Source organism: Eschrichtius robustus, chromosome 16 (genome assembly GCF_028021215.1).
Source record: "Eschrichtius robustus isolate mEscRob2 chromosome 16, mEscRob2.pri, whole genome shotgun sequence".
Lineage (NCBI taxonomy): Eukaryota > Metazoa > Chordata > Mammalia > Artiodactyla > Eschrichtiidae > Eschrichtius > Eschrichtius robustus.
Window position 1 is genome coordinate 92,954,433 of NC_090839.1, and position 23,371 is coordinate 92,977,803.

At 54.9% G+C, this 23,371-nt stretch overlaps 1 protein-coding gene across 2 annotated transcripts in view; it reads left to right on the forward strand.

Annotated features, from left to right (window-relative positions):
• Positions 1 to 23,371, forward strand: part of PRKAR1B (protein kinase cAMP-dependent type I regulatory subunit beta) — an 86,519-nt gene that overhangs the window by 32,305 nt on the left and 30,843 nt on the right. For both annotated transcript variants that reach the window (XM_068565812.1, XM_068565813.1), the window contains exons 5-6: positions 18,676 to 18,737; positions 19,593 to 19,639. In XM_068565812.1, coding sequence (XP_068421913.1) covers positions 18,676 to 18,737; positions 19,593 to 19,639 — 109 coding nt within the window. The remainder of the gene's footprint in view (positions 1 to 18,675; positions 18,738 to 19,592; positions 19,640 to 23,371) is intronic.

Sequence of the window (23,371 nt, forward strand, 5' to 3'; positions counted from 1 at the left end):
TTTCCGTTTAAAGATCTAGATCTTTAGTTTCTCAGAGATCCTCTGTCGTTTTCGGTGGACAAGCCTTGCACGTTTTTTGGCAAATGAATCCTGCAGCGTTGCGTTCTTTTCGATGCTCTCGTGAGGAAGACAGGGCTCCCAGCAGGGTGGGCTGGCTGTGGAAGCTCTGGGGGGCTCTGGTGGGCAGCAGTGGAGGTGGGTGGGCAGCAGGGCGGGAGTGGCGGGGCCTGGCGAAGAGGGAGCCTTGTCCCTACACCCCCGAGGCAGAGGGTCCGAGCCCAGAGTGCTCTGGGCCTTGGGGCGGGGGCTTCGCCCATCCTGAGCCCCAGGCGGACAGCCTGTCAGTCACAACTAAGTGTGTTATCTCCACGTGGGGAGTAGGGTGAGATCTCCAAATGGTCTTTTAATTTTGTGAGGCATGTGCTCCAACTTCTGCTGATGGCTCTGGGACTAGTTAGGGAGAAAGTTAGTCCGCGGCTAAGCACGCGCGGCACTGTTTATCTGGGCGTGGGACTGAAATTTAAATGACAGTGTGCCAAATCGAGGAACTCATGGTTTTCTGGAGGTGCTCGTTCCACGGCATTTATTATGTGCCTGCTGGGTGCCACGCGCACTCGGGTGCTGCCAGGGTTGCGAGGTCGGCGGATACAAGGTGTCTGCGGTGACCTTCTCCTCCAGGGAGGGCAGTGTGAGACACGTGGAACGTGGGATGAAGACAAGCTGCGGACTCACATCTGAACGAGGACTGGTATCCAGAACATATAAAGATCTCTCACGATTCACCAATACAAAACCAAGTAATCCGGTTAGAAACTGGGCAAAGACATGAAGAGACGCTCGACCGGAGAGGACACTCGGATGGAAAACAAACCCATGAGATGTTCAGCTCCTCAGGCAGCGGGAAATGCAAATCACTCTACACCCATCAGGATGGTTGAAATGAAAACCGCTGGCGAGGGTGAGGAGGAGCTGGACCTCTCGTCTGTTGCCGGTGGGAATGGCAGCTGTTACAGCCTGGAAAACATTTTAGTAGGTTCTTAGAAAACTAAACATGTAACTGCCATGTGACCCAGAAATTGCACTCTTGGGCATTTATCCCAGAACAATGGAAAATTATGTTCACGTGAAAACCTGTATGTTAATTTTGCTCATAGCAGCTTTATTTGTAATAGTCCCAGACTGGAAACAACCCAGGTATCCTTCAGGGGGTGAGTGGATACCGTGGAACAGCACCCAGCCAAAAAAGGGAACAAATTACTGACACACACGACAGCCTGGGTGAGTCTCTAGGGGAGTGTGCCGAGTGAGGCCAGTCTCCACAGGTTACATCCTGCATGACACCATTAAAATAACATTCTCAGGGTGACAAAATTATAGAAACGGAGGACAGATTGGTGGCGACCAGGGGTTAGGGACTGGGGTGGGGTCCTGGTGCATCTGGATGGCATCAGTGCTGGCACCCTGGGTGCTGTGCTGTGGTCTCCCAAGATGTTACCTCTGGGGAGATGGTGACGGCCACACGGGCTGCCCTCGTGTTATTTCTTACAGCTGGTGGCCATTGGCTGGGAGGTGCCGGCCACCTGGGGTCACTGTGCTCCAGCTGTTGGAGAGGGAGGGGCCATTCCGGTGGGGCAGGAGGGGCCCTGGGATCAGGCCTCCTTGGCCGGGGCTGGCAGCAGACCCCCAGCCCCTGTTGGAGGAGCCTGGCATCGGGTGAGTGTAGTGCCGCGTGGTGGCAGGGACACAGTGGTCGTAGCCGTTGGTGCACGTGCCACGTGCCGGGCGTGGCACTGATGCTTCCGCAGCTCTGTCAGTCGCTCCACTTCGCAGATGACGGGCTGAGGCCCAGTGGTTGGCCTGCCAGGCCCCAGCTGGTCCGGGAGCTGCAATTTGGACCCTCTTCCTGGCTGCCGAGCCCCTCAGCCTCATGCCTCACCTCGCTCTACGCCAGAAGACCGCGGGTCCCATCTGTCTGCTTGTCCCTCTGTCCCCCTGTTCACAGACCCACCTGCGGCCTTCACAGGGCGGGGGGAGAGGGCGTTTCTCTGAAGCTGTTCGCAGGATAGGGTCCCGGGGGATCTTGGAGGCCGTTGACACGTCCCCAGCCTTTCGGGCTCCAGGCTTGCATCCCAGTGTCCCAGAGAGCGGCTTGACCGTGTCCACCGCTAATCAGGTCCTCAGACTCTGGCCGGCCCCTCTCGGGTCCCCGTTCTCAGAGGGAAGCGAGGCCTGGAGGTCAGCGTGCTTCTGACCCAGAGTCCAGGACACTCGGGGGCCTGCGGGGAAGCTGACCAGGGGGCGGGGCCTACAGCAAGCAGGACCCCAGCGTGGCGGCCTCTGCCCTGGGGCGTGGGCCCGGGTGGCCAGGTACCAGAGTTTCCCAGAGGAGCTGAAAGTCCAGATTTTTGTGAAATCTGTTTTTTTGCCTTTTGATTAAATTTTAAACTTTTGTTTTGAAAATATTTCAGAGAGAAAAGTTTCAAGCAGAGTAGACCCGCGCCCTGGCCTCGCTGGCTGACGCTTCGGGGTGCGCGCGCGTTTGCTCTGTGTCTCCTGCGTCTGAGCGTTGTTGCCGTGACGCCGATGGTCACTCTTACTATCCTTGCTTCGTATGGGAGTACGTGACCCCTCCCTTAAACCCCTCAGCACACCTCAGGGTGTCAGGGGATGGTTGTCACACCGGGATCTTTCAGGGACACGACATTCCTAGCTAACCCACAGCCCGGGTTCAAAGCCTGTCCCGATTTCTGACGTGCCCAGAGCAGTGGCTAGGGAGTTTGGGTGTGGCGTTTGCCCCTCATCACACCCGACTGTTTCAAAGGTGGGCGAGCAGCTTCAGGGTTTGAGGACACGGGGAGACCCAGGCGGGTCGCCCCGTTTGTGCCCTCACCCTGGGCTGACCTCAGGGGCGGCAGGAGGTCGAGCTGGGCCCACGACGCGGGCTCCTCCTGCCTGACCCAGTAAGGAAGCTGCAGAGCTTTCTGGGTTGGGTCTGGAGCCCAGCTCCACCGAGGTCTGGCTGGGAACCTTGGCCAGATACACAGTTCCTCTGAGGATCCGCTTCCAGATTTCAGCCTGTCAAGAAGCCAAATGAAAAGTGAGAAACTACACGTCAGATTTCCTAGGATGGTGCTGGGCCCGGAGAGGGGGACCCAGACTCTTGAGGGAGTGCTGTTCCCGCCCCCGCCCCCCCCCGTCCCTCTTCCCTCCTTCCTTCATTCCTTCATCCGTCCACCCAGCGTCCTCTGTGCCGAGCCTATGCTGGGGGTGGGATGCAGAGGCCACTTCTGGGTTGGAGGAGTTCAGGGTTATCGGGTGGGAGGGAGCATGGGGAAGGCTCCCAGGGAGCAGGGCGTCCGGGCGGGGGGCCGTGTGGGGAGACCCCAGTGCCTCTAGGGACTGCAGCCCCTGTGGTTGGGTGCGAGGATGTCCGGAGGGGGTCTTTGAAATAGAAGACGGACGCCAGAGGCCGGCCCGCCCTGCACACGCCCACGTTTATGGCCTTGGAGGGTGGCCAGGGCATGGGTGGAAACGGCCGGGCTTTGAATGGGGTGACTCTGCTCTGGCCACCCCCGGAGGGGAGGGAGGGAGAGAGCCAGGGGGCCTGGGAGGGGCGGTCCAGGGCTCGGCTTCCGCGCTGGCTGGGGTGTCCTGTCCCTGCCCTGGGGTGCCTGCCTCGGGCTCCCCCCCTCGCCTGCAGCCAGCGGGAGGCCACGTGGACTTGTGGACAAAGCCCACTTAGGAGGACTGGCCCCACAGTGCCAGGGCCCAGCCCGCCACGCGGCGTCCATTAGGTTAGGAAAGACAGTGAATTCAGGTCTCACAGCAGCGTAGGAAGTGCCACGGAACGTGGAACATGGACCATGGACCAAGGAATATAGAACATGGAACCCAGAGCATCTGCAGATCCGGAGCCATGACCGAAAGGGCCGATGCAGGGCAGGTGGGCACGGGAGGGGGAGGGGAGGTGGGCCAGACTTCAGGGCCGGGTAAACGTCATACCTCGACCACCCCCCTTACGGACCTTCATTAGTTGTGGTTTTCCTGAGTCCGTGTCCTTCCTGGTCACCGTCCCTCCCCAGCCCCCCCCCCCCCGCCGGCTTCAGTCCACTTTGTTGTTTCACCCACTGCGGTTATTATCCGAGTGACGCCCAGACTGTCCCTCGCTGGCCGGGGGAGGGTCTTCGTGAGGCTCCCGCCTCCTCTGGCCTGAGCCTCACCTTTACTGTCATTTTCCTTGCTTTCTGGTATTTCTTTTTTCTTAAAGTCAGGTTTTTTTTTTGTTTGTTTTGGTTTTTAAAATTTTATTTATTTATTTATTTATTTATGGCTGTGTTGGGTCTCCGTTTCTGTGTGAGGGCTTTCTCTAGTTGTGGCGAGCGGGGGCCACTCTTTTTTTTTTTTTTTTTTTTTGTTTGTTTGTTTTCATCTCAGCTGCAACCGATGAGAGCTGAAACTGTACTTTGCAACAAGGTCTTCAATATACTCTTTTTTTAAAATAAATTTATTTATTTATTTATTTATTTGACTGTGTTGGGTCTTCATTTCTGTGCGAGGGCCCTCTCCAGTTGCGGAGAGCGGGGGCCACTCTTCATCGCGGTGCGCGGGCCTCTCACTGTCACAGCCTCTCCCGTTGCGGAGCACAGGCTCCAGACGCGCAGGCTCAGTAGTTGTGGCTCACGGGCTTAGTTGCTCCGCGGCATGTGGGATCTTCCCAGAACAGGGTTCGAACCCGTGTCCCCTGCATTGGCAGGCAGATTCTTAACCACTGCGCCACCAGGGAAGCCCCTGGTTTTTAAAATTTTATTTATTTATTTATTTATTTATGGCTGTGTTGGGTCTCCGTTTCTGTGTGAGGGCTTTCTCTAGTTGTGGCGAGCGGGGGCCACTCTTCATCGCGGTGCGCGGGCCTCTCACTGTCGCGGCCTCTCTTGTTGCGGAGCACAGGCTCCAGATGCGCAGGCTCAGTAGTTGTGGCTCACGGGCCTAGTTGCTCCGCGGCATGTGGGATCTTCCCAGACCAGGGCTCGAACCCGTGTCCCCTGCATTGGCAGGCAGATTCTCAACCACTGCGCCACCAGGGAAGCCCCTGCGCCACCAGGGAAGCCTTTCTGGTATTTCAAGAGGCTGCCGGCTCATCTTGTATGTTTTCTGCCCCAGACCTGGAGTCAGTTTTTTCTCTAAAGAATCTAGGTTCCTTTTGGTGGGAAATTGTATTTAGAGACCACATTCTGGGCCCTGGGGGTACTCACTGCTTCAATTTGTCATTGTTGCTGGGCTTTTTCTGCACACAGAACTAGGACTTTTTTTTAAGATAAAATATTTCATGAGTTCATATTGATTCTTCCAGTTCCAGTTCAGGGCTACAGTTTGACTGGCTTGGCTTCCTTCCTTCCTTCCTTGTAATGTAACGTGATTAATTTGATGTCTTTATCTCTTTTCACCCATGCTGAAAATGCCAGCTCTAAATGACACCAACAAAAGAATTCTTTGCTTTATTGCACCACACTTGCGAGCACACACATGCACACACCCGACCTTAGAATAACAAGACTGTTACTAGTGCCACCAATATGATCAGCAAAAACTGTTTAAGATTTTATTCCAGCTTATTTTGCCCTGAAGCATCTGCGTTTTGGGAGGCGATGCCGTCCGTTGGATACACATTTCAGTTTATTTGCTGCCTTTTACTTTTGATTTGTAAGTATCATTTTTCAAATCCCAGTCTTGTTTTTATAATTGTGTAAAATATTAACATGGTTCCAAAGCCGTGCCCACCAACAAGGTGTGTCCGCAGGATCATTGATTTACCCCGTGTCCCCACCAGTCACTCAGCTTCCTTCCTAAGGCCTGTGGGGACCCTTTTACTCACAGGATTTGCCCGTGTGTTGAAGTAGCAGATCGGTAAGTAAGATAGTGAGTCAGCGGATGTGCACAGAGATTCACACCCCCTCCCCTCTTTCTTAAACACATGCCTTTTCCATCTGGCATGCATCCTGGACCTCACGCCTTGGCAGTTTATAGAGGGTTTTGACAGCACTGGGTCTTTGGGGCTATTCCAGAGCTGGAGCCGTAGGTGATAGGAGTAGATAAATCCCCTCACGTCGTCTGCTTGGTCACATCTCTGCCCATTTCACGGAGGAGGAATCTGCTCGCCAGGCCCACTGCCGTACCTCGGGGTGGCGCACGGGGTTGAGTTTGGGGTCTGCCTGTGGCCGGGCTCGGCGGCTCCCAGGCCTGAAAGGGTGGCCGTGGGCCCCTCTAGCTGCCTTGGTTCACGAGGCACCGCCAAGCGTGTCGAGCCACGGCGGCTGGGCCCGGAGAGTCAGCAGAAGAATCCAGCCCCGGCACTTTCATGGGAGAACCAGCCGGCGTGAAGCGGCCGTGCCCTTGGTCTTATTGCCTCAAAGGGGAAAAACAAATACAGCCGGCATATAATGAGATCCTTACCAGTGAAGAAAGTCCCGGCGCGTCCTGAAGCCTGAAGCCTCCGTGGACCGAGGCGGCTTCACCTCGTGTGCCCCGTGACCACCAGCCTCCCCCGCCCTCGGAGCCCAGTGCCGCCACCCAATGGGGGCCCAGGGCTGCTGGCTGGGGGCGGACACGGATGGCTGCGCGGGACCTGAGCCGGGGCATGGAATGGCCTCCCAAGGCGGGGCTGGGTGCGGGCGTGGGGCAGCTGTCGGGCTGGGCAACAGCGGGAGGCGTTGTCCCCGAGCCAGCGTGTGCTCTCTGTGTGAGCATGTGTGTCCACGTGGGTGCGGGGGGTCTCAAGCAGCCCCTCGAAGGAAAGGAGAGGGGGGCTTTCCAGACGTGGCGCGCCGTGCACGTCTAAAATGATGGTTTTTGGGCTTCCGTGGTGGCGCAGTGGTTAAAAATCCGCCTGCCAATGCAGGGGACACGGGTTCGAGCCCTGGTCCAGGAAGATCCCACATGCCGCGGAGCAGCTAAGCCAGTGCGCCACAACTACTGAGCCTGTGCTCTAGAGCCCGTGAGCCACAATTACTGAGCCCAGGAGCCACAACTACTGAAGCCTGCGCACCTAGAGCCTGTGAGCCACAACTACTGAGCCTGTGTGCCACAACTGCTGAGCCCGTGAGCCACAACTACTGAGCCTGCGCTCTAGAGCCCGTGAGCCACAACTACTGAGCCTGCACTCTAGAGCCCATGAGCCACAACTACTGAGCCCGTGAGCCACAACTACTGAGCCTGTGTGCCACAACTACTGAGCCCGTGAGCCACAACTACTGAAGCCCACGCGCCTAGAGCCCGTGCTCTGCAACAGGAGAAGCCACCGCAATGAGAAGCCCGCGCACCGCAACGAAGAGTAGCCCCCGCTCGCTGCAGCTAGAGGAAGCCCGCACACAGCAGTGAAGACCCAACGCAGCCAAAAATAAATAAATTTATTTTAAAAAATAAATAAATAAAATGATGGTTTTTAATGAAGTCACAGGTGGTGGGGTCCGTGCTGGCCTGGTCGGGGTGGTACAAAGGCTGCGGCCACTTGCGGGCCACTCCAGGGCTCCGTCCTGTCTTGGCACGTGGGCTCCCGTAGTGTCCTGCATGCTCTGTCCCACACATGGCGCTCACTTTGCACTTGTCCTTGAGACTGTCCACGTTGATGACACAGCCTCCCTGACCTTTTGGTGACTGTGCTGGGCCCAGGGACATGTGCAGAGGGTACCCCAACGATGGGCAGGCACGTGGTTTTGTGGCTGTCGCACGTGGCGCTGTCACGGGCGTCCTCTGGGACCGTGGCCAACTGCGTTTCCTTCCCTCTCAGCCCTCCAGACCCCCAGCCCCGCAGGCTGCTGGCACTTCTCAGCCGCTCACCTGTGATCGCCAGCCTCACTCTCACCTGGCCGGACCCTGTTTGTGCCCTTCCCCCTCCCAGCCTCGGCCAGGTCTCTGGCCCTGGTGGGTGCATCCGCTGCCCCCTCTGCGGGCCTGCGTCCAGCCCTTTGAAGCAGCCTCTGATTGGTTTAGCAGTCGTGGAAAGAACACACATCCCCAGCCCCCGGAGCCCTGGGTGTGGGTGTTTCCAGGGATCTGGCAGATGCACGGTGGCATCTCCCGCCCATGTACTCAGCGGGTCTGGCAGCCCTGATTGCACCGCTGCCTGGACCTTGTGATAGATCCTTGGGCCCAATGGGTTTAAAATAAGCAAGAAGCCTTTTATCCTGGAAAACGTTTCCTATCCTGGGAAGTGATGAGAAGGGAGGAGGGAGCCAGGCTGGGAAGGCCTCCAGGACTCCGTGTTTTCCACTCCTGACCTTGGACGTGGCCTGCATGGGGTGGAGGCATTGGGGGAAGGGGGCTCCCACGTTGTCAGCTTTCACATGGGGGTCACACCCGCTCTGTGATGATGGCATCCTGTAGTGCACGGTGGCCTGGGGTTCCCAAGATGTGGCCTCCGCGTAGGACCAGCGCTGGTCCCTTAGGGGTCGGACCGGGTTGGGGCACCACCTGCTATGCAGACGAGACTGGGAACTGAGGACCCTCCCTGGAGGTGACGGAGGAGCCGAGGATCTCCTGGAGGTCAGCGTGGGCTGTTCAGCGGGAGAGGTGGGCGGGGGCGGGGAGCTCTGGGAGCCCCTGTGCTGCTCGGCGAGGACGCCCCGTTTTATAGCCAGTGAGTCCAGGTCCGCAGGGTGGACGTGCTCGCTCCTCTCCAGCCCGCCGGGCGGCCACGCTGACCCAGGCCCTGTGGGTCTCAGGACCCGGCGCCCTCCTGCGCTGCTCCTCGTACCCCAGCCTGGGAGCCGCCGCCGGCCTGGCTGCCCAGACACCTCCCGGGTGGCCCCGCTGGGCGACCGGCAGCTGCGTCTCTTCCGCCAGGAATGAAACCCTTGAAGAAGGATCCAGAACCCGAGTGTCGTGATGCCCGACGTGGCAGGGTAGGCTTTGCGGCCAGCAGTGTTGCGTGCGGGGGCTTCTCCCCTCAGCTCCCGGGCCCTGTTTCTGAGCTGTCGGTGCAGAGGTGGTGATGAGATTTCCAGCCCCAAGCTCGGTTACCGCGTGGGATGCGGGGCCTGCCTGGGAGCAGGCAGAACCATTTGCTGCCTCGGTGGCGCTCGGACTGCCGGCCTGGGGCCCGCAGAGGCCGTGTCACTGCTGATGGCTGTGCACCAAGCGGCATTGGCCCTTCTGCAGGGTCTCTGCAAGGTGTCGAGGGAGGGCAGTGGTTTTCTCACTCTGGCTCTGACCACAGCTGTTACCCTGTGACAGGGTGAGGTGGGGAGAGTGGGCTGGCCCAGCATTTATTTAGTTTTGAAATTTTGTTCATCAGTTTGGTAGTTTTCCTCATACAGATCTTGTGCATATTTTGTTAGGTTTACACCTAAGTATTTTAATTTGGGGGGTGCTAATGTAAATGGTATTGTATTTTTAATTTTAAATTCCACTTGTTCATTGCTAACATGTAGGAAAGTGATTGACTTTTGCATGTTAACCTTGTATCCTGCAGCCTTGCTGTAATCACTTATTAGTTTCAATGGGTTTTGCTTTTGTTTTTTATTCTTCAGAATTTTTTACAGACAGTCATGTCATCTGCAAACAGACAGTTTTATTTCTTCCTTTGTAGTCGGTATACTTTTTTTTTTGGCCACACCACACGGCTTGCAGGATCTTAGTTCCCCAACCAGGGATCAAACCTGGGCCCCTGGCAGTGGAGGCATGGAGTCCTAACCACTGGCCCACCAGGGAATTCCCTCCAGTCTGTATACCTTTCATTTCCTTTTCTTGTCTTATTGCAGTAGCTAGGGCTTTTCCAGTATGATGTTGAAAAAGAGTGGTGAGGGGGATATATTTGGCTTGAATCTCCATCTTAGGGGGAAAGCATCTAGTTTTTCACCACTAGGTATGACGTTAACTGTAGGGTTTCCAGAGCTCTTCTTTATCAACTTGAGGGAATTCTCCATATTCTTATTTTTCTGAGAGTTTTTATCATGAATGGGTATTCAGTTTTGTCAAATGCTTCTTATGCATCTGTTGATATGATTTTTCTTCTTTAGCCCTTTGATGTGATGCATTATCATTGATTTTTGAATGTTGAACAAGCCTTGCATACCTGGAATGAATTCCATTTATTTGTGGTGTATAAATCTTTTAATACAGAGTTGGATTTGATTTGCCTGTATTTTGTTGATGATTTTTACATCCATGTTCATGAGATAGTGGTCTGGAATTTTCCTTTCTTGTAATATCTTGGTCTGGTTTTGGTATTAGAGTAATTCTGGCCTCATAGAATGAGTTAGAAAGTGTTCCCTCTGCTTCTAAATACTTCTGGAAGAGATTGTAGAGAATTGGTATGATTTCTAACTTCCGTGTTTGATAGAATTCACTAGTGAACCCATCTGGGCCTGTGCTTTCTGTTTTGGTAGTTGAATATTTATTGATTCAATTTCTTTAATAGGTTGTATTATCTATTTCTTCTTGTGTGTTTTAGCAGATTGTGTCTTTCAAAGAACTGGTCCCTTTCATCTAAGTTAGCAAATTTGTGGGCACAGAGTTGTTCATGGTCTCCCTTTATTATCCTTTCCATGTCCACGGGATCTGTAGTGATGTCTTTTCTCTCATTTGTGGCATTCATTATTTGTGTATTCTCTCTCTCTCTCTCAATCTCTCCTCCCCACCCCACCCCTCCCCTTTTTTTGTTACCATGGCTAGGGGTTTATAGGTTTTTATTGATCTTTTCAAAGAACCAGCTTTGGTTTCACTGATTTTTCTCTGTTAATTTCCTATTTTATTTAAATTTCCTATTTTAAATTCTGCTCTAATTTTTATTACTTCTTTTCTTTTGCCTGCTTTAGGTTTAATTTGCTTTTCTTTTTCTAGTTTCCTTAGGTTATTGATTTTAGATCTTTCTCCTTTTCAAACGTATGCTTTCAATGCTGTAAGTTTTCCTCTAAGCATTGCTTTTGCTGCATCCCGCAAATTTTGGTAAGTTGCGTTTTCATTTTCATTTAGTTAAACATATTTTCAATTTCTCTGGAGCCTTCTTCTTCCACCCATGTATTATTTAGAAGTGTGTTGCTTAATCTACAAATCCTTCGGGATTTTAAGTTATGTTTCTGTTATTGATTTCTAGTTTAACTCCATTGTGGTCTGAGGGCCGATGCTGTGTGTGTCACATGTATTAATTTGTTCAGGTGTAACACTCAACTGGCACACCTGGGACCATGGATGTGCTCCCTATGGAACCCCAGGCATTTGTGTGCTTTTCCCCAGTGCCAGGCATCGGGGTGGAGGAAGCAGCCACAGACGAGGTGGCTCCGGGCTGCCTGAGGCAGAGGCTCCTGGGATTTATAAACATTGTGCTCTCGATGCCCCAGCAGGGAGTGGGCCGCCCCACGTCCACTGCAGTGAACAGCTACGCTTGAGTTATTGCTGTTTAGAGAGAACTATTTGGAAACTTGCAGTCAGTTTCACCCAAACAGTGGAAAAGCCTAAACATAAGCCAGGCACCCTGTCGGGGCGCTGGCTCCCAGCAGACGAAAGCCCCTCTGTTACCCGGGCTGTGACATGCAGCAGAAAACAAGGTGTCCCCGTGGTGCTCGGGCACCAGAGCTTTGCCTGCGGCTCCAGGCTGGTTCCTGGAACGTGAATAACATTGACCGTGAGCCCGGGCCAGCAAAGGAAAGAAGTTCTCCCAAGGCAAAAGGCAGCAGGCGTAGGGCTTTGAGAACCGTTTCCAATGTCAGGTGCACTTTTTCCCTTGGTGGCGTCATTCTGAAGTCAGAAAACACACTCGTACGCACTCGAACACGTTTTCTGCATTCAGTGGGACCTTTTTATTAATGTTGTCCACATCGCTCATTATTCCCTCCTGGTCCTTGTCACCACACGCGTGCACTCTGTGCTGACCCGCTGCTGGAGCGTCTGCACCATGTTATGAGCTGGTCTTGCGACATCACCAGCCGGGGGTATAAACACGCATCCTGGCTCTGACATCCCCCACTCCCATGCTTCTGAAAGTTTGACGTTTTTCAAAATAAAACGTTTAAAGAAATATAGACACAGAAATATTGGAAATGCTAATGGAATTTTTTCCTTATGACTGGAGGTGTTCCTGTGGTCATTGTCACAGCGCTTTTGCTTAAAATCACAAGAATTCTGCTCCCATTCCCATCCTTACAGAATGCAGAGGGGCAGATTGTTGGAGCCGGGGAAGGGCGGGGCGGGGGGTGGGGGTGGGGGGAGTGGCAGGTTTTCTGTGCGGCTGGGGTGCAGGGATCCTCACTCCCACCTCGGAAGGGGGGCAGGTGCTTGGGGCAGGCGCAGCTCTGATTGGCTGTGGGCACCTCTCTCCCGTCCTCTGTCTTCTGCTGCACTTGGGTGGCCTCACTCTGAGAACTGGTCCAACCTGTTTGCTTCTGCGGGTTTCTTTGCACGGGTGGGGGCAGGAGGTGTTTACCTGTCAGGCCACCTGCAGCAGCAGTTTGGCTATATATTAGAAATGTCAGCCAATAAAAGGGAATAAAAGAGCCATAACTGGATCATGAGACTGGCTGAGCTCAGGGGCGCGGAGTGCTTCTTTGGCATCATTCCCAGGGTTGGGAGAAGGGGCTCGGAGCTGCCGTGTGCACAGGGTTTGGAGCCAGCAGAAATAATCACGGTGGCTCCTGATCGGGAGGGTTCCAGGAGTGGGGTCCTCTTGGTTAATCTCCCATCATGCCGTGAGCTGTGCCCATTCTGCAAGTGGGTTAACTCCTGGGCGACTCAGCCCCTGGGCCCCTCCAGGCAAGTTTTGGGGTGGCACCAGCTCTCTGGGTTGCCATCAAGGGAGCGTTTGTCACAGGGATGACCACACCCCTTGTGATGAAGGCCCACATGTACATCTGTCCCCCCCACTGGACAGTGGGCCCCTTAGGGCTGTAAGCGGAGGCTGGGGGTCAGGAGTCAGGTGATGTAGGGATTGTGGCAGACAGAGCGTGTGCTCCCGCCAGGGTGGGAAAGGGGCTGAGTTCTTGCTTCATGAGAACAAAGGCCCCACGTTGCTAGATCTTCCTTTTTTTTTCCCAAAGAAAAGCCAAAAATTTGGATATTTATTACTCTCTCAAGTTTTAAATGTTGGGGCTAACTTTGAAAATGGGGCCAAAATTGGCCCATGAAGAATCAATAAAGCACTAAAGAAAATTCAGTGGTGACCAAAGACCTTCCCTTCCAAAGAGACTCAGGTCCCAAAGGTTTTATGGGTGAATTCTGTCAAACTTCAACAAACTGTCCACCCTTTTACGAGTTGCTCCAGAAAATAGAAAACAGGAGAAAGCTGCTCAGCATATTGTATGAATTTCATATGAATTTGGAGGGACACACAAATCAGCCCATAACAGACACATAGAGTATGTGCTGTGTAACTGTAATACCAGGATGGAGCCATTAGTGGGTGTTGTTGGGAAAACTGGCTAACCATCTGGGGAAAAACAAACCAGATCCCCTTCCTCACGGACAAAAGGCCTAAATATGAACCCAAAAACTATTTGGCAGAAGTTAATTGCTATGGACTGAACCGTGTCCCCCAGATTCACTTATTGAAGCCCTAAGCCCCAATGTGATGGCATTTGGAGGCAGGCCTTTGGGAGGTGATTGGGTTTAGGTGAGGTCAGGAGGGTGGGCCCCCAATGGTGGGATTAGTGCCCTTTTAAGAAGACACCAGAGAGCCTTGCACGCTCGCTCTCTGCCACATGAGGGCACAGCGAGAAGGCAGCCTGAGTAAAGCCGAGATATGCTCCTGAAAAAACGGAAGAAACAGGGTGGGATCTGTAGCACGATGCCGTTTGGGGGTAAATTTAAAGTACATGCATATAACTCAAGATTCCACGTTGTGAGAGAAAGCATACAATGAAAAGGAAATTCCTCAAATTTCAGAACAAGCACCAGTGCAAGGGGGACGGGGGAAGTGGGTAGAAGGGGGAGAAATTGTCAACAAGAGCGGATCACCAGTGTCATGAACTCGGGCACAAATCTGCATCTGAGGTTTAAGATGCTAGTAGGTCCCACTAAATGCTGGCGTGGCCTGATGCAGTTTGTGGTTCCATCGGGAACATTGGGGTCTGCTGCTGAGTGGGTGGCCGAGCGGGAGGTTGATGGGGGATGAGGGAGAGGTCCAGGTCTGTTCCCCCGACATGTGCCTGCTGTTAGAGAGCGGGGCAGAGGTGGGGTGTCCCAGGAGGAGGACGGGGAGAGTGGGAAGGGCTCTGCTTCCCTAGAACCTGGAGCACAGCGGGCCGCCTGGTCTCTCCCACCAGCCCCGTCGTCCAGAAGGAGGCTGGTGCTCTCTGGCCGGCTGAGCGCTGGGCTGGTCCCAGAACTGGGGTCTATGTCTGTGCGGCCCTGCCAAGTGACTGTGGACAGGCCTGCCCATGCTCTGTGTTGGATGGGTCTGCGGTGGCCCTGTGAGCTACAGAGTCGGTATCTGAGGCTCAGTGTGGAGGGTGGGCCGCCAGGGCTTCGCAGCACTTTGGTGAGTGAGTCCTTCCCGGGTGATCTTCTTGGTCGCTTGAGGGCACAGTGGCATTTTATAAGACACGCCCCCATGGGCAAGCTTCCAGGGCCTTGACCCCAGGACCCTGGGGCCCCTGGGGTACCTGCCTCCTACAGGGGAGAGGGGTATGGCTGGTGAGTGCGGTGGGACATCGGCACAGCCTGGGCTGGTCTGAGCCACTGCAAGGCCAGTCTGCTGGGCCGTGGGCTTTGGGGCCACACAAGGCTGCCCATCCCACACCGTCCCCTGGTCCCCAGCCCCATGCAGTCTAATCTGGGAGGCCACCCACCCTGAGAGCAGGTTTGAGGTCAGATCACGGAAGCCGGAAGGAGTTGGCTGGTATTTCACCCCAGGAGTGGGTGTTCTCCGACCATCAGAGAACATTCTTCACCCTCATTCTGAAGAGATGGCCTGTGGGAGAAGGCCCGGTTTCCATGGCAATGTGTTCACACCCCCAAGGCCTCAGGGCCAGGGTCTGGCTTCTGCCAGGGTGGGGACAGCAGGTGACACCCAGAACCGATCACACCCCAGAAGGTGTCGGGGGGCCACGTGGCCCTCCCAGGGGGGTGGATGCCACCAGGAGCTGGGAACCAGGCACGCCCAGCGCCCACCCCCAGGGCTTGGGTGCATCTCAGGGTCGAGGGAGGCCCCCCCAACGGCTGGTGCCTTCTTGCCTTAGAATTGTTTTCAGAGACACTTTGCTGCTTAGCTAAGGTCAGGGTGAAGTGAAGGCTTAGGTGGCCTTGGCTGCTGACTTGACTGTAGCTTCGAAGGTCTTGTTTCCAAGGTCAAAACAAGTAACTTACCAGCAGGATGTGTTCTAAACATTTACTTGCAAGTCAAGAATTAGCTTTATTTTATTTTATTTTTTTTAACATCTTTATTGGAGTATAATTGCTTTACAATGGTGTGTTAGTTTCTGCTGTATCACAAAGTGAGTCAGCTATATGTATACATATATCCCCATATCTCCTCCCTCTTGCGTCTCCCTCCCACCCTCCCTATCCCACCCCTCTAGGTGGTCACAAAGTACCGAGCTGCTCTCCCTGTGCTGTGCAGCTGCTTCCCACTAGCTATCTATTTTACATTTGGTAGGGTATATATGTCCATGCCACTCTCTCGCTTCGTCCCAGCTTACCCTTCCCCCTCCCCATGTCCTCAAGTCCATTCTCTACATTTGCGTCTTTATTCCTGTCCTGCCCCTAGGTTCATTAGAACCCTTTTTTTTTTTTTTTTTAGATTCCACATATGTGGGTTAGCATACAGTATCTGTATGACAGACTGGGTCCATCCACCTCACTGCAAATAACTCAATTTTGTTTCTTTTTATTAGCCGTATTTTAAAATGGCACTTGGGCAGTGGGGTTTGGATTTAAAATAAACAAAAACCAAAATGTCTGTGTTGTTGGAATTAGCTGTGATGAACATTTAAACTACTTTTGGGCTGAAAATAACAAGCCCAAAATGGAACAGCTCCGTTTGCATGATTTTTTCAGAAATATATCAAATTGGGATTCATCAGTGGGTGTTTTTTTTTTTTTTTTACTGAGGTATTGCTGATTAACAATATTACATGTTTCAGGTATGGCATAGTGATTCATAATTTTTAATGGTTATATTCCATTTATAGTTACTACAAAACACTGGCTATGTTCCCTGTATAGTTCAATACATCCCTGTAGCTTATTTATTTATTTATTTATTTATTTATTTATTTATTTATTTTTTTTAAACTAATGAACTGTAAGCACAGCAGCAATCTTTTTTTTTTTTTTTAACCAATTAATTAATTTATTTATTTTTGGCTGTGTCGGGTCTTCGTTTCTGCGCGAGGGCTTTCTCCAGTTGTGGCAAGCGGGGGCCACTCTTCATCGCGGTGCGCGGGCCTCTCACTATCGCGGCCTCTCTTGTTGCGGAGCACAGGCTCCAGACGCGCAGGCTCAGTAGCTGTGGCTCACGGGCCCAGTTGCTCCGCGGCATGTGGGATCCTCCCAGACCAGGGCTCGAACCCGTGTCCCCTGCACTGGCAGGCAGAGTCTCAACCACTGCGCCACCAGGGAAGCCCCAGCTTATTTATTTTATACACAGTAGTTTGTATCTCTTACTCCCCTACCCTGTCTTGCCCCTCCCCCCTCCCTCTCCCCACTAGTAACCACTAGTTTGTTCTCTATATCTGTGAGTCTGCTGCTTTTTTGTTATATTCACCAGTTTGTTGTATTTTTAAGATTTCATATATAAGTGAGATCATATAGTATTTGTCTGTCTCACTTACTTCACTTAGCATAATATCCTCTTAACTACATCCATGTTGCTTCAAATGGCATTCTTTCATTCTTTTTTATGGCTGAGTAATATTCCATTGTATATATGTACCACATCTTCTTTATCCATTCATCTGTTGATGGGCACTTAGGTTGCTTCCATGTCTTGGCTATTGTAAACAGTGCTGCTATGAACATTGGTGTGCACATATCTTTTCGAATTAGTGTTTTCATTTTTTTCAGGTATATACTCAGGAGTCGAATTTCTGGATCATATGGCAACTCTATTTTTAGTTTTTTTCAGGAACTTCCATACTGTTCTCCATAGTGGCTGCACCAATTTACATTCCCACCAACAGTGTAGGAGGGTTCTCTTTTCTCCACATCCTTGCCAACATTTGTTATTTGTGTTCTTTTTGCTGATGGTCATTCTGACAGGTGTGAAGTGTTATCTCATCGTGATTTTGATTTGCATTTTCCTTTGTCTGTGGTGTTTTGACCTCAAGGGTCAGACCTCATCTTGAATGTGAATTTGAAAACGTCAGTTCCATGTGGACGATCGGAGGCCACACCCTGGTGTGAAGAGGAAAGTTCTAAGCTTGGAAGTGGACCCCCGTCTTCGGGAGGCCAGGCAGCAGAGGGGCTGCCTGATGGCGGCTGAGGTTCCCCCGTCTGAGGACCCCGGCCCTCGTGGCAAGACCAGGGAGGGTGCTTCTCAGAGGCCTTGGGGCCCAGGCCACGCATCTCAGGACAGACTGCGGCTCGTTTTCCCTCCTGATCAGGAGACCAAGGGATCGGGGCAGCAGGCGGGGCTCAGGTGGGGCTCAGGTGTGCCTGGAGGTGGAAGCGTGACTTAGCCAAGCGCGGAAGGATGGCGTCCACGTGGATCAGGCCTGAGAGCCGAGCTCTGACCTGACGTGCACCTGCACCCTCTCCCCCCGCCTCCCCGCAGCCTCTGGTCACCTGCCAGACCCCTGGGGTGCTGCCCTCCTCCTCCTCCTCCAGAGAGAGAAAGAGACGTTTAAATAGAGGGGAAGTAACTGCCTTAAGACTTACTGATGTTTTCTGGGCCCTGGGAGCGGGCGATCACAGGGCTGTTTGGATCTCTGGTCCTGCTTTTGCTTCCCCAGGGCCCGGCACCTGGGGCTCCTCTGAGGCGCCTCCACTGACCGGTTTCCAAGAATCCCCTTTTTAAACAGGCAGGCGGGCAGCAAGCAGGCGTCCTGACTGCCAGGGTGCATTTCCTGCCTGAGCGGCCCCAGCTTCTTGCTTCTCTTTTGGGGAAACGTGTGCCTGGGGGTGGGTCACATCCCCGAGTGTGGTCACTGCACTCTGGGATCCAGACCCTGACCTCTGACCCTGCATCTGGTTGCCATCCCGAGGAGATGAAGGGTCCTGGACCGACGTGCACACTCCCCCTGGGCGATGGGGCGTCCCCACCCGCCCGGCAGTCCCCTCCTCCCCACGCCCCCTCCCATCCTGCCTGTGGGTCTGTTTCACACTAAACTCGGGCGATGGAACGGCCGGGCTGCCCGGTGGGCACAGCCCGAGCCAGCCTCCTCGGCCTCTGTGCCCCTCGGGTGAGCAGCTGCAGAGTCTGGTTTCTTCCCATTTCTGCATCTGGTGTCTCGACACCCTTAGATGCGAAGCGTTCACCTGGGAGGAAGCAGAAAGCAGGTCAAGACCGGTTGCCGTGTCCTAGTGGAAACAGTCACGACCTGTCTTACGTTTCCTAAGTGGGGTCTGTTGGGTGTGATCCCATTTTTGTGAGACCCCAATACGTGCAGATCAGGAGGTCGTGACCAGGGACAGCGGGTCCCAGGGGTCGTCGTCTCCCCTGAGCTGGGGAGCAGGAGCCATGTGAAGCCCCGTGAGGGGCAGGTCGCCTGGTGCCCCTGCAGCACCCCCATGCTGTGCTTTCTTTTCCAGCGACATATTTGATGCCATGTTCCCTGTCATGCACATCGCTGGGGAGACCGTCATACAGCAAGGTACGGCCCCTTCTGCTCCTCCTCGGGGCCAGAGCCCTCTGGGGAGAATTGGTCATTCACTTAGAAAGTATATTTAGGGCTTCTCTGGTGGCGCAGTGGTTAAGAATCCGCCTGCCAATGCAGGGGACACGGGTTCGAGCCCTGGTCCGGGAAGATCCCACGTGCCGCGGAGCAGCTAAGCCCGTGTGCCACAACTACTAAGCCTGCGCTCTAGAGCCCCTGAGCCACAACTACTGAGCCCATGAGCCACAACTACTGAGCCTGCACTCTAGAGCCCATGCTCTGCAACAAGTGAAGCCATGACAGTGAGAAGCCCACGCACCACAATGAAGAGTAGCCCCCGCTTGCCTCAACTAGAGAAAGCCCATGCACAGCAATGAAGACCCAACACAGCTAAAACTAAAAACAAATAAATAAATAAATTCATTTAAAAAAAAGTATATTATACAAAACTCCCATTGTCTGTCTTGAGAAAAGCCACTAATGACACTTCAGAACAGTCCGCTTAACAAGTTAACATGTGTTAATATGTTTCGATAACCTCCTTGTTATTAAAAACATGGCGGAGCTGTGCTGAGTCCTGGCAACATGCTGGGAGTGGATTTCAGATGGCGGTGTCAGGAGAGGACATGCCCGTCGGCCTGACTGGAGTAACCGTTTCCCTATGTGTGTGAAATAGGCCATCGTGTTCTGCACCTTCCATACATACAGCTTTTATTTAAAGATTTTTTTAAATTGATGAGACCTGGTACTGCTTAGCAGAGGTCTATGAAGCAATGCCGAAAGGTGGTTTATTACAAGAAAAACAAAACTCCGCATTCTTGCATCACGTGTCCTGTTTCCCTTTTCTCGTAGGGGACGAAGGGGATAACTTCTACGTAATCGACCAAGGGGAAGTGGACGTAAGTATCTTGAACTGTTTTTGGAAAATAACTCCTGTCTCTGCGCACAAGCTCAGGGCTAGAAAACGTCTTTCTGAGTGATGCGTTTCCAGTTTTTCAATCCAGAAGTGACAGAGTTCACTTAAAAGATACCGTAAGCATATCTGAGCACAGAGTGGAATAAGGGCGCCTGCCGTCTGCTTCCTGCACAAGCCGACTGCGGTCCCGGGGCCCCGACTGACCAGCCCTGCCCCAGCCGGGAGCCCACGACCCAGCAGGCTCACCCAGCCACACTGGGTGCTCACGCTTTTTAAATGTCTGCAGGCCCCGTGGCTCTGGCTCTACGATGGAGCCAGGCTCCGTCCGTCCCAGGGATGTGATGCTTCCTGATTTCGTTCAGCTTCCTCCCTTTACTTCCTGCCTTCAGGAGTGAGGGGCCCAGGCTCCGATTTGGAGGGAGGAGCGCCTCCTTCAGTCGCCTGCCCCCGCAGGCTGAGCCCACCCTGCTTGGATGGCGGTGTCCTTGCCTGGGGCCCCCGCGTGGGCTTCTCCAAATGCGGGGGCTCGGCCTGTGCTGCCCTCTGCCCCAACCTCCCCCCCACCCCCTCCCCCTCCTCCTTGGGCCTCCATGAGTGTCGTCCTCTCGGCTGGCCGTTAGCAGTGCATCTGCCCCCAGGGTTTTCTCTGTGGCCCTGATGCGGTCCAGCTTGTGCACCTGTTCCCAGGAGAGTCTGGTTAAGGCCGGCCCCCGTGGCAGACTGGCCCGCGCGCCCCGGGCTCGGGACTGAGCCCGTCCTGGGATTCTGGAGTCCACGGTCCCAGCACCGTCAGGGCACGTCCGAGGGGCCCCCGAGTCAGCTCCGGGCCCCGGATGCCAGTGCTGGGGACGGGGCGGGGATGGGGCACTGGCGGCCTCCACATGCCACCCCCGCAATCCGAGCCCCCATGAGGTGGGGTTCCCGCTGCTGTCTGACAGTGCCTCCCCGGTGCGCTGACCCGGCCCAGTTCTCAGGGCTCGGCTTCTGGCACTGCCAGGCCATTGTGGAGGGGCTGGGGGGGCATTTGCTCACTTGTTCCGCCAGCAGCACGTCTGCGTCCATGTGGTCGCGTGTTCTGGGAACCGGCGGGCGGCCCTCGGCTTCCGGAGCTGGCGGCATAGGAAGTGACTCACCGCGGGGACCTCAGGGCGAGCGGCACACGGAGTCGGGCTTTCTGTCTGTCCTGAGCTCGGGGCCTGGACCAGGCCTCTGGGGGCGGGGGCTGTTCTGTCTCACACCGCAGGAGGAAACTGAGGCAGGAGCCGCGGGCCCGGGGTGGCCACGGCCGCAGAGGGGGTGGCAGGTGGAAATGAGTGCAGGCTGCGGCTCCGACCCGGGCTTAGGCTGCCAGCCCGGCCACCTCCTGTGGGCTCCGCTCTGGGTTAAAACAACACCAGCCCAGGGAGCAGAGGAGACCAACGAGGCTGCGTCGTCCCGGCGTCTCCAGAGCTGGTGCCGAGGGGTCGGCTGGCTCCAGGCTCAGGTCCGGGTCCTTCCTCGGGCCCTGATCGCTGTGTGGGCTTCTTCTTCACCTCGGTGCCTCTGCTGTCACCACTCTCCATCCTGTCCCCCGTCCTCGGTCCCCTTCTTGTTTTCTTTCTTTTTTTTTTAGAATAAATTTATTTATTTATTTATTCTTGGCTGTGTTGGGTCTTCGTTGCTGTGCTTCATTGCGGTGGCTTCTCTTGTTGCGGAGCACGGGCTCTAGGCGTGCGGGCTTCAGTCGTTGTGGCACGTGGGCTCAGTGGTTGTGGCTCGTGGGCTCTAGAGCGCAGGCTCAGTAGTTGTGACTCACGGGCTTAGCTGCTCCGCGGCATGTGGGATCTTCCCGGACCGGGGCTTGAACCCGTGTGCCCTGCGTTGGCAGGCGGATTCTCAACCACTGCGCCACCAGGGAAGTCCCCCCTTTCTTGTTTTCTTGCTCAAATGTCGATTGAGCACTCGTGTGCTGGACACTTAGAAAGCCCCGAGGATACACTTTTGGGGACATGGCCCCTGCCCTTGGGGTTCATAGTCGTCGCGGAGACACCCTGGAAGGGCCTTCCCAGTGAGCATCTTGCCTCTGGGCCTCTACCCGTCCTTTCCCTCTGTTCTTATTCCTGCTCTGACTTGCAAACTTCTATGCATCCTTCTAGACCCCACCCAGGCAGAGCCACTGGGCTGATGACCGAGATCGGGGCTCTCTCTCGTGCACAGGGTCCCACAAAGGTTGGGTCCTGCTTTCCACCCCCCGGAATGTCCTCCCTCTTCTGTGTTCCTTGGAGTCACACAACTTCTCTAGTTCAATCCCGAAGATGTCGCCAAAGTGCCGACTCGTGTCGCCAGAGCGCGTGGCTAAGTGAGAGTTGAAATGACCCTGGGGTTGGCACGTCGGAGCCCGGGTTCTCCCCAGCGAGCAGATGTAGGGACGGCTGACCTTTGGCCCAGAGCCTGTCCTTGTCTTTCGAGGAGCCTCAAGGGCCTACCGCCGGGGTCCCGTGAGACGTGCCTCCCTGGCTAGCGTGCTCCACTCAGATGCGAGAGCCCAGGCCTTGTGGTTTCCTGGCTGCTGCCTGGACCTGGGCCCTCATGCCCGGAGTGACAGCATCTCTGTGTTACTCCACACGCAGGGTCGGGTGGAGGCCCTGTGGGTGCCCCCAGTACGTCTGCCCCGCCCTCTGTCCCCATTAATCCACCTCCTGCCACCCTCCTCGGCAGACCCCGTGCACAGTAAAGATGCCCTCTCCCTCGCAGGGAGGAATGGCCCCAGGTGCTGGCGGCCACCTCCCCTCTGAAGGTGTGAGCACACCGGAGGGTGTGAGAGGCAGGCGCCCACTGGACCCACCACTGCCTGAGCGGAGATGCTGGAACCGGCCACAGGGCTGAGCGCTGGCGGGAACCCTACCTGATGGGTGGTGGGCCCGGGGGGGGGGCTGTCCCCCGAGACAGGCCCCTTGGCCCTAACCTCTCAGCCCTGGGCGTTCTTGCCCACTCGCCCCCTCCGGACTCAGGACCCCCGTCCCAGCAAACTGTAGAGTGCCAGGTGCTCTCACCTGCTGGCCCGCACCTCCATCTGTGAGTGAGGGGAGGGGCTGGCTTAGCCCACTTGTCTGGGCAGGACCCCTCCCGGCCCCCAGGGATGTCACCGAGCCAAGTCTCTCCAGGCAGGGGACATGGGGAGGCGACCGTGTGACAGGGAAGTGGGGTCACTTGCTGTAACTGGGGTTACAGGCAGGTCCAGCCCTCCCCGCAGCGGCTCAGGTACGAAGGCAGCTGTGAGATGCCTGAGCCCGGATGTCTGGGCACTGTGGGCGGATGCCACTTTCTGGCTGACTCTCCAATTCGGGACAGTCAGCCCGGATGGGACAAGGTGGTGGCTTGGGGGCCGCCCCTCCGTCAGTCTCATCAGAGTTTCCAGCTGCTGGTGGGCGTGGGAGGGCCGGGCGGGGCGAGGGAGCCTGCAGAGGGAGCCCCTGTGATGTGGGCGTGAGCACACGATAAACATGCAGGGCCCGAGCCTTGTGGGTGAGGCCGCGTTTAAAGGAATCGAAAGATGCTCAGTCAGGAACCTGGGGTGAAAAAATGGCCTGCTGGCTACCAGCACACATTCTAATAATGACTGTTATCACCGCTCTGGGTACGAAGCTGCAGCTTCTCCCAGGCCTGGAGCCGTGTTTTGTTTGCTCCTTTCTGGCTCTGCCTTCAGGGGAGCAGGGGAGTGACCCCTGACCAGGGA